Source organism: Lithobates pipiens, unplaced genomic scaffold (assembly GCF_037356315.1).
Source record: "Lithobates pipiens isolate NorthernLeopardFrog02 unplaced genomic scaffold, aLitPip1_a1.2 Scaffold_22, whole genome shotgun sequence".
NCBI lineage: Eukaryota > Metazoa > Chordata > Amphibia > Anura > Ranidae > Lithobates > Lithobates pipiens.
In genome coordinates, this window is record NW_027507784.1 from 153,202,979 (window position 1) to 153,214,243 (window position 11,265).

Consider the following 11,265-nt stretch of genomic DNA (forward strand, 5'->3'; position numbering starts at 1 on the left):
TCGACCCCCCCGTGAACAAATTGTATTCATGTGTGTGTGGGGCTTCAGCGGACAGTTTCAGCGGACAGTTGGCCGAACAAGGTCTTACGGAAATTCCGAAAAACTGTCCGCTGAAACAAGGTTTCAGCGGACTGTTCGCTCGTGTGTAGGCTTGTTCGGCCAACTAAGTCTCGCGCATGCTCAGAAAGGATTTCCACGTCGGAAGGTTGCATTGCAGTGTATTGGACGTCGAAATTTTCGATCCGTCGTGCGTGCCGAAACGTCATCGCGCACGGTTTCATCAAACTGTTCGTCCGTCGTGTGTGGCCATGTCCGTCCATGCTAAGTTTGAGCGGACTGTTTGCCGAAACTGTTGGACGGACAAAGTTGGGCGAACAGTCCGCGCGTGTGTACGCGGCCTCACACATTTGGTGTCACCATACCCAGAAGGAGTGGCAGAATGTATTTTGGATTGTCATTTTTGCTATGTGTTGGAAATATCTTATAAATGGACAACTTTGTGTAAAAAAAAGTTTTCATTTGTTTTCCACATTTTCCAAAAACTTCTGGAAAAAAATGAACCATTCAAAAGACTCATTATGCCTCATATATTATACGTTGGGGTTTTAGCTTTCCAAAATGGGGTCATTTTGTGGGCGTTTCCATTGTTCTGGTGCTCTAAGGCCTTCAAAAGTGTAATAGGTAGTCAACAAGTTAGATGTGTAATTTATGCTCCTTGAACACCTGATGGTGCTTGCTGCATGTTGGGCCTCTGTATGTGGCCAAGCAGTGAGAAAGTCCCACACATGTGGTATCTTAATACTCAAGAGGAGTAGCAGAATCTATTTTAGGGTGTCATTTGTGGTATGCACATTCCATGTGAGAGAAATAAGCTATTACAATGACAATTTTGTGAAAAAAATAAAATAAAATCCTAATTTTGCAAAGAATTGTGGGAAAAAAATGACAACTTTAAATAACTCCCCATGCCTCCTACTAAATACTTTGGAGTGTCTACTTTCCAAAAAGGGGTTACTTGGGGGGCAATTGTACTTTCTTGGCTTGTTAAGGTCTCAAGAAATGAGACGCCAGTATATCAGATGTGATCAATTTTTTTATGATTTGCATAGCTTGTAGACTCTATAACTTTCTCACAGACCACATAATATCCACTAATTTGGGTTATTTTCACCAAAGATATGTAGCAGTATAAATTGTGGCCAACATTTATGAAGAAAAAATGCTAATTTGCAAAATTGTATCACAGAAATTCATCACAGTGATGCCTGTTAAATTGTACCCTTCAAATACACAATAAAATAAACTCTAGTATAAAATGTACTTCTTACTGAGTGGAATACGCCTTTAAATATTATTCAACAAATATTACCGTAAGCATACTAATTTGAATGAGCACATTGTAAAAAAGAGCAGTTAAATGCACAAAAGACTATACATTTTCTGTAGCTAAAAGGCTTATACATTTTTCTATAGCTTATAGAAAGCTGTCCACACAGCTGACTTGCTGCAGATGTCAGCAAGGCCAGATATATAAAAGAGCTTCCACACAGACACTGCTGCAGGTCACAGCTTCAGCACCAAACCTCCCAACAAGATGGTGAAGGTAAGCTTTAGATATTTCCTATTTACACAATAAAATAGAGATAACAGGTACAGTATATCTAATAGTAGAAAGTTATGTTTTGTATATTATTTTTCATGGTTAACATGTAAAAATACTATTTTTACAGATTGTCTTCTATGAGGATAAGAACTTCCAGGGTCGCTCCTATGAGTGCAACTCTGATTCCTCTGACTTGTCTTCATACTTCAATCGTTGTAACTCTATCCGAGTTGAGAATGGAAACTGGATCCTGTATGAGCTCCCTAACTATAGAGGACACCAGTACTTCCTAAGAAGAGGAGAATATCCTGACTTCCAGCAATGGATGGGATACAATGACTGTATTAGATCCTGCCGCTTGACTCCTCAGGTAAAAACTATGATCTAATTCTTTTTTCTTTTTTTATTTTGATTGTGGGAATGTGGTTAAAAATAAAAGTGGCCATAACATTTGGCCAGTAAGACAATGAAAGACAAACAATGAACAGTTTGTTAGTATAGTTTGAGAATAAACTAGCAGTGCTGGGCCAGGGATGAAGATTAATAAACACTTCAAAGGATAGCAAACGTTTTAGTAAGTACAAGTGAAAGAAAGGGGAGGAGACCTCAGTCATTAGAGTAGGAGGTATAGTTTGGCCTAAATGGAAGGTGGAACCTCAACTGGGAGGTTATTGGTTAACAGTCTGAGTGGATACCATTTAGGATATCGAAAACATTGCAGTATAGATTGTTGGGTATTTATAGGCAAGGTTTGGATGAACGATTCACAAACATCAAAAAAAGTTTTGGACTTGTAATTCCTTAAGCAAGAAGCCTTCACCTATTCCATGTGAAAACATAAAATTATTTTTCTATAAATAAAAAAAGATTGTGGGGTGTTCTTGGAAAATTCACTTATGTAGAATGAGTGTATGCCACAAGGGATATGGTTTTGCACGCCACAAAGGATGTCATCAGTTGTTTGCAGCCCCTTGAATTTTAAATAGAAGGCATGAAACAAGTCCACATGTAAATGTTCTCATTTTGGACAGCAAGAAGAGGAGCTTAGGCTCATAAGAATGATGAAAAAGCCAAAGCATCATTTTATGGTACATTGTGGCTTTGATTGTGCCCCAAGATAAACAAGTTGTTTTAGAAGATCATCATTCGGAAACTCTTGGTTCATTTGCTAAGACCAGTCATTAGAGAGGTGTAGTCCAGCTGTATGATTTTATTTGTTGAAAAAGGAATGCGTTATTATATAAACTCAGACATTTTTCTAGGGTCATAATAAAGTGGCCGCTTATTATCAACATCTGCCATGAGTTTTATATGACAAAGACCTTCATGGTGCCACTGTCTAAGAATAGGAAGGCCAGAGGACTCTGAGGGGTCTGGGTTGTTTCAGAAGTGAAGAAAGAGAGATGTGTGGCTATTTAGCATTGAACGCCTGTATATTTTGTGCCGCGCCAACCACGTATAGCATAAGAAGGGATTCACTGACACCCCTGTGGGGAAGAGTTCTTTATGCATGTAAACAACAGACAACAAGTTATTTTTAAAGGTCATATTTTGGTCAAGTTCAGAATTTGAGTATATCAAAGTGCCATTAATCCAGACTCTTAAATATCTAGTTAGAGATGCTAAATTACACAGTTTTAGGTCAGTAAAATTAGGCCTCCATTACTGGGAGGTTGCTGTAGGGTGCGTAGGTGTATTGTTGCTCCTCTACTGCCCCAGGTGAATTCTCAGGAAATCGTATAACTATGTTTGATGTCAGAATGCTTGAGGCAGAGGTAGGACCTGCTTTGTATAAAAAATGTTTAGGAAAAGCTACCATTTTTATGAAACTTATTCTGCCTATACAGGAAATATTTAAGTGTGTCCAGGTACCTGGGGTTGCTTTAATGGAGCATAGCAGGGGAGGAATATAAACCTTATTTAGGTTATGGGGATTTTTAGGTATGGATACTCCAAGGTAAGAATTTCTTCCCTGGACCAAATAAAAGGATAAATATTGTTCCAAGAAGGCTTAAAGGATAAAAAAAAAAAAGCACATTTTTTTGCAAATAAAAAAAAGTGCATTTATAATTCTTTTTCTTTGGAGCCTGAAGAGCATTGCATCCATGATCAGCAGATTGCAGGTGTAATGTCAGGCTCCTGTAGACACTCTGTAAATCTTTCAGTCCATATCTCCCCTACAGGCAGACAGCTACTGAAGTGCAGAAAAAAAGTATAGTATAAGGGCACTCTTTAGCACACTTGTAGTTGGGCTGCAGATGGAAGTTATAGTTCATTCATTCACAGATTGGTGTGAATGAATGACGTGGCTCTGTGGGTGAAGCCCCACACAGCCACACTGATTTTAAATTGTGACAGTGGGTGTGGAGGGAAGAATCCTGGTCCACTGTTGGGGCAGGGAGATCAGGGAATGCAGGTAGAGGTGCACAGTATCATGTTATGTGTTACACCCTAAATACGGGTGTAACGTGTAACATTTTACTAAAGGCAAACTTAGCCTTTAATGCTGATCTATTTATTTTATAATTGAAAAGATTTAGAATATCAAATATTCATAAAAAGAGACTAAGGAAAAGCTGAATGAGATAGTCAAAATCGATTTTTCCACTAAATTACTGATTCCGTCAAAGGCACAATTTTGCCAAGGCAGAAACTATCAGTTTTGCTCAGCTTAGGTAATTAGGCAAAATGTATTTTTTATTTATAAGGTATGGGTAATTTTTTGGAATATTTAGGGTAGATCTTTTACAACAATTCTGTGTGTTTTTTTCATTCTTTGTCCATTTGATTGATATTTGAAAAAAGAGGGGAGAATATTTGGAACTTTGAAATAAACGCAAGGGAAGATCTACGCCTCTATCCCTAATTTGTATTTTAAAAAAGGAGGGGAAGGGTCTGACTTTGAATGAGGTGCATGTGGTGGAGCCAAACGAATCCACATACATGTAAACATTTGTATATTTATTAATAAATCAAATAAAGGAATAATTAGAACAGTATTGATATTGATACTTCATATGCTTCTATGCATGTTATACTGTTCTAATTATGCCATTATTAGGTTTAATAAAAAATATACAAATGTTTACATGTATGTGGATTTGTTTGGCTCCACCACACGCACCTCATTCAAAGTCCCACTCTTCCCCTCCTTTTTTTGATTGGTATTTGTGTACTGTCACAATTTTACAGTATATTGTGCTTTTACTCACAGTTTTTTTCCTTAAAAAAAAAAAAAGAAATAATAAAGCTAATAAAATGTTATTCTTGGCACAAGAACACATACAAGATAGCTTAAAGGATCTTTTGTAAGTCTTAGGAGATATTTAAAGTGAATTACATGTTTCAAACCCCTTTTAAATTTGCTTGCTTCTTGACTCCAATGTATCTGGCTGAAAAAGTTTCACCAAAAATCTCAGCACAATGAAAACTTGCTAACCCTTAAAAGACATATGCTTTTTCAGCACCTTTTATTGAAATATGGTTTTAGCAATAACATGCTCTAACACATACTTTGTTGTTGGTTATTTTTTGGGGCACAGCACCGTGGACCATTCAGGCTTAGATTGTATGAAAAGGAAGACTTTAAAGGACAGATGATGGAGTTCACTGAAGATTGCCCACATGTCTTTGAGCAGTTCCATTATAACAACATCCATTCCTGCCATGTGCAAGATGGATATTGGGTCTTTTATGAGGAGCACAACTATAGAGGACGTCAGTACTACCTGAAACCTGGAGAGTACAGGAGATACAGCGATTGGGGGGCATCCAGCCCAAGAATTGGTTCCTTCAAAAGGGTTCAATACATACATTAAAAGTACTATTTAAAATGCACTCTTGACTCTTCTGTGATTAGAATTTAATAAACCTACTTAAACATTAATTTTATATTGTTTTTATTATGCTGTTGTACACAGGAAATTAACTTTGACTATTAGACCTTAAAGTAACAAGAGTATTTATGAGTGTGATTAGGCGTCAGTCTCTCTGGAAAAGAACAAATGGTACTCATCATTATGAAAATTAGCCATAACTAAAAAAATATATATCTAATCCTAAAATCTATTTCTTAGTAGAACAAAAACACCCAACAGGGAGTTGCCTTGAAAACATTAGGGTTATTGATATTGGTAAAGTATGCCCTTTAGCAGTAGATGTTTCATTTTATACACCTCTTTGGGGCAAATAGTTATGTGTAATTAAAATCATTCTGAAAGATAATAACTCAAAATGTTTGGTTTGGGAAGGCTTGGAATGTGTACTGTATCAAGATGGTGCAGCGTCATTTTTATTCATAGATTGTATTAAGGTAAAAAAAAAACTTCTACCTTTACAACCATTTTACAAATTGCTCATTTAGAGAAAAAAGTGAAATAAGCCACTTTAATAAAATAAAATGTAGCAGATAACCCTTAATAGTTATGAGCATGTTAAAAATAATTATCATATTCTTGAAACAAAACACACACAGCTGCATCAGTAAAAGCTATCATAATTAAGTGATCATGTGTACCCAGGGCTTTTTTAGGACCTCAATGGGCTCAGGGCCAACATCTCATGAATGGGCCTCCTAACCTAACGTAATACAGGGAGCAAGAGATTTCTTCAAGACTGTCAGAAGCTGAGCAAATGCTAAAACAGGCCATCATCATTTAGCAACAAGGTACAATTGTTGGCGTATGCTGATAATTTAGAGGAAATCACTAAACCAATTATACCAATATATCTATTAATCATTTCCTTATAAGTATCATTCAAGTTATTAAAGTTACAAAAAAATACCCTATTATGTAAAGATTTTACATATCTTTCTCTGTTTCTCTCTCTATCTGTTCCTTCACTGAAAATGAGCACCAGAGCCATAAAAGTTCCAAAAAACAGGCGCATGCTTCCTATAAGCCAATTGGCCAAAGATGAAGTATCAGCCAGGAAAGGCCACCCATGCATTTCTCCACACGCAGCCACCACTTATATAAAATAATAGTCCAATTGGGATCACAGGCAGAGACTCTATGCTGGAAACTTCCAAAATCAAGGCTATCAGACCAAAGCACCAAACACTTCCAGCTGACCCCTATTATTTGCCCTAATATTTACAAAGCAACCATATACCAACACAAATAGTATGAATACCCTCATATTGTCATAAACACTCTGTAAGGTTAGTATCACTATGATAAAGATAAGACTTAACATTATATTACAAACAAATACAAAGAAAAATCTTAGCTCAACTTACCAACCATCCTCCAGGAAACCAAATTGTCCTGTCTACAGTTCACGTTAAAAACAGGGGTTTCATTTGCAAATACATGCGTAAGCTGCAGAGGCTGCGAGAAGGCACCCCAGTATTATCTGCCCTCCTAACTCTATAAACATTGTGATCCTGTATAGTGGGAGCACATATATAATAATAGATTGATTGAGGGCAGGTTTGCCTGTTGAGAGTCCACTCCTCCTTAACCACGTGCCGACTGGCAATAGCCAAAAGACAGCTACAGCACAGTCGGCTAGTTCTTGGAGGGCGTCTATAGCTGCCCCCTGGCAAGTGCACACAAAAGTGTTTGTGATGGCCGGGTCATCCAGACCTAGTACATCATGGATCAGTGTAAAGGGACAATGACAGTGGCCCTTAATCATGTGATTGTTCCGTCCAATGATGGAGCGATCCCTTGTAAACAAGCCGGTACCTGTCCGGTATCGTGTGTGAGGAGAGGAGAGAGCCGGGTGAAGCAGCACTTGTGGGCTGGATGTGAAGTACCCACAGTGCTGATCTGTGCCCCTTCTGGCTCATTCACACTCATCTGTGCTCAGTCATGCTCATCCATGCCCAGCTGTGCCCATCATGCTCATCCATTCCCAGCCATGCTCATCCATGCCCAGCCATGCCCATCCGTGCCCAGTTGTGCTCATCTGTGCTCATCAATTCTAGCAGTGCCCAGCTATGCTCACCTGTGCCCAGCCATGCTCATTTGTGCCTGTCCATGCTCACCCATGCCCATCTGTGTCCAGCCATGCTCATCTGTGCTTATCCATGCTCATCCATGCCCAGCCATGCTCACCCATGCCCAGCCATGCTCACCCATGCCCAGCCATACTCATCCATGCTCATCTGTGCCCAGCCATGCTCATCTGTCCCCAGCCATGCTCACCCATGCCCATCCATAACCAGCCATAACCAGCCATGCTCATCCATGCCCCGCTATGCTCATTCATGCCCAGCCATACTCAGCCATGTTCAGCCATGCTCATCCATAACCAGCCATGCTCATCCATGCCCAGCCATGCCTCATTCATGCTCATCCATGCTACATTAGTACTCATCCGTGCTATGTCCATGCCACATCAGTATTCATCTGTGTCACATCCATGCCACATCAATGCTCATCCGTGCCACATCCATGCCACATCAGTGCTCATTCGTGCCACATCCATGCCACACCAGTACTCATCTGTGCTACATCAGTACTCATCCATGCCACATCAGTGCTCACCTGTGCCACATCAGTGCTCATCCATGACACATCCATGCCACATCAGTACTCACCCATGTCACATCCATGCCACATCAGTACTCATCTGTGCCACATCCATCCCACTTCAGTACTCATCCGTGCCATGTCCATGCCGTATCAGTGCTCATGCGTGCCACATCAGTACTCATCCGGGCCACATCCATGCCTCATTCATGCCACATCAGCGCTCATTCGTGCCACAACCATGCCACATCAGTGCTCATCCATGCCACATCAATACTCATACGTGCCACATCAGTGCTCATTCATGTCACATCAGTGCTCATCCGTGCCCTTTCCATGCCACATCAGTACTTATCCGTGCCACATCCGTGCCCTTTCCATGCCACATCAGTACTCATCCATGCCATATCCATTCCACATCAGTGCTCATCCATGCCACATTAATGCCAAATCAGTGCTTGTCCATACCTCATCCATGCCACACCAGTGCTCATCCATGCACATTCATGCCACATCAGTACTCATCCATTCCACATCAGTAGTCATCCGTGCCACATCCATGTCACATAAGTGCTCATCCGTGCCACAACCATGCCACTATAGTGGCCATCAGTGCCCTATAGTGCCTCAGAAAAGTGTAATAGGTAGGAAATTGGATTTGAAATTTATGTCCCTAGAATACCTGATGGTGCATGTTGGGCATCTGTATTTGGTCAGGCTATGTACTGTACCTGCTATGTGTTAGGAAAATCTTATAAATGGACAACTTTGTGTAAAAAAAATATGTTTTCATTTTCTTTCCATTTTTACCAAATATATGTGTAGCAGTATAAATATAAATTATAACAGAAACTAAGAAAAATTTAATTTTTTACCAAAATGTTCAGTTTTTTTTTAATTTGTAGCGCAAAAAATAAAAACCCAGTGGTGATTTAATACCACCAAAAAAAACTCTATTTGTGTGAAAAAAAAGACAAAAATGCCATATGGGTACAGTGTTGCATGACTGAGTAATTGACATTCAAAATGTGAGAGCATGAAAGCTGAAAATTGGTCTGGTTAGGAAGGGGGTTTAAGTGCCCAGTGGGCAAGTGGGTAAAGGCACAAGGGTGCACTGCACGCCCAGCAAATAGCACAATGGCAGCAAAGATGTCCAGTGTGCCCCCTCACCAAATTACCAACATTACAAATGGCAAATGCCCTAACCTATAACTGGCCTAAACAGCAAGGAGAACATGGAAGGGCAACACATGTCAAACAAAAACAAAGAAAAGTTCCCAGGTCAACTGACCAGCCTGCAACAAACCGAATGGTTCTGTCCAACAGTACACATTAAAAAAACAGGGGTTTAATTTGCACACATTTGCAAATACATGCAGAAGCTGCAGAGTCAGCACCCAAGTATTATCTGTAGTCCTAACTCTATACAATTTAGAGTCTCAATAGTAGGAGCACGTACAGTATACAGTAATGAATAGACTGAGGGCAGGTTTGCCTGGAGGCAGCGCGCTCCTCCTTAAAAGCGCAGCGGCATACTGGACACCCAGCAAATAGCACAATGGCAGCAAAGGTGTCCAGTGCTCCCCCTCATCAAAAAAATTGTATTAACCTAACAAAAAGCTAACAAATGACCCAACGCACATACAATTTCTCTTTAATGATAAGTATATTTGCAGCGCTTAGAGCTTCATATACTCTCCAGCATCTCCTCTGCAAAATAGTGATACAGTTTCAAACCCTGAACTAGAATTACTGCCTTCCTGAATTTTAAAAGTTAAAAGAAACATGCAGACATATTCTAACACTGGGTGCCTGATCTCTTCCCCTTGCCCTATGTCCCTGTCCATTTCATTAGCAGTAATCTGGTGGTTACACTTTAATTCATATTACAGGCTTCCAGTGACAGCAATCATTCTTAGTACCCAATTCATTGGTACTCTACTCTCAGAAACTTGTGATCAAACTGTGGCCTGCCCGTTTCCGGTCTTATCCTTTTCTGTTGGCAGGTTTTACACTCTGTAACCAATAGGTGATACAAAGCACATAAAGGGACACAGGGTCCATAAGACCCCTTTCACACTGCCAGCGCTTTCAATGGGGCAGCGCTGCGATACCGCCGACAAAACGTCGTTCCATGTTTTGCAGGCGGGTTTAACCCCTTTTGGGCCGCTAGCAGGGGGTAAAAACTGCCCCACTAGCAGCCGAATAGCGCCGCTAAAATTACAGTAGAGCGGCGCTAAAAATAGCACCGCTTTACTGGCAAGATGTGAAAGCCCTCTAAGGGCTGTGCCTCCTGTTTTCTCTAAAAATATATCCCTGATTTAGATGTACTAGGCCCTTGTGTGAATGCATGCAGGGACCAAGTAGAACAAGTTTTAAAGTAATTCTGCCCTGTTAGTATCCATTAGAATAACACAGGTTTGTTAATTGTAAGTCATTAATGACTATGTTAAGGCAAAACTATAAGAAAATATCAGAAAACATAATTAAACCCAATAATGCATTCATCAAAATCTTCATGTCCAGAGGTAGCTGAAATCTTTGTGAAAAATACACTTTTTCTTTTTTTTTTTTTTAATCTTTCTTTATTTTCATTTTTTATCATGCTTATTCCATACAAAAAGGAGATAGTTCATTTTAAATGAAGGTACAATAAACAACCTATCGAAAATGTTCAATCATTTCATTTCTTAATATATATATGTATGCATACAGATAAGAAAAACAACATCAAAGAGAATAAAAAAAATAAAAAACCCACATTTGACTAACAAAACATACAAATTGATAAACATCAAACATACATACACCTCAATCTTCATTTCCAATATGGTTATTATTGTTCAGATCTCATTAGCTTAATTTGTTATACATCAATCTCCTCATCCCCGTCCTCATCCGCCCCCCCTCTCTCTCGCCATCCCCCCACATGAATGATCATACAGTGAGTTACTAGAGTCAAGCCAACCTTGCCATATTTAAAAAAAAAAATTGGGGGACTCCTCTATGTTTGTATGCAAGTCGTTCCTTTCTTAATATATAATTTATTTTAGTAACCCATTGTTTATGTGTTGGTGATATTTTAGCAGTCCACTTTTGTAGGATAAGTTTACGAGCAAAATAGAGAGATCTAGTCCACATTATTTGCACCTCTACGGGTAGAATCCCCTCTGGAATTAT

General features: G+C 39.5%; 1 protein-coding gene across 1 annotated transcript; it reads left to right on the forward strand.

Moving 5' to 3' along the window:
• Nucleotides 1-1,491: 1,491 nt before the first annotated feature.
• LOC143924280 (gamma-crystallin-3-like) lies at nt 1,492-5,489 on the forward strand. The gene is made up of 3 exons (XM_077448484.1): nt 1,492-1,603; nt 1,731-1,973; nt 5,146-5,489. The coding sequence occupies exons 1-3, from the start codon at nt 1,595-1,597 to the stop codon at nt 5,419-5,421; spliced, it is 528 nt and encodes a 175-aa protein (XP_077304610.1). The 5' UTR covers nt 1,492-1,594; the 3' UTR covers nt 5,422-5,489.
• The last annotated feature ends 5,776 nt before the right edge of the window (nt 5,490-11,265 follow it).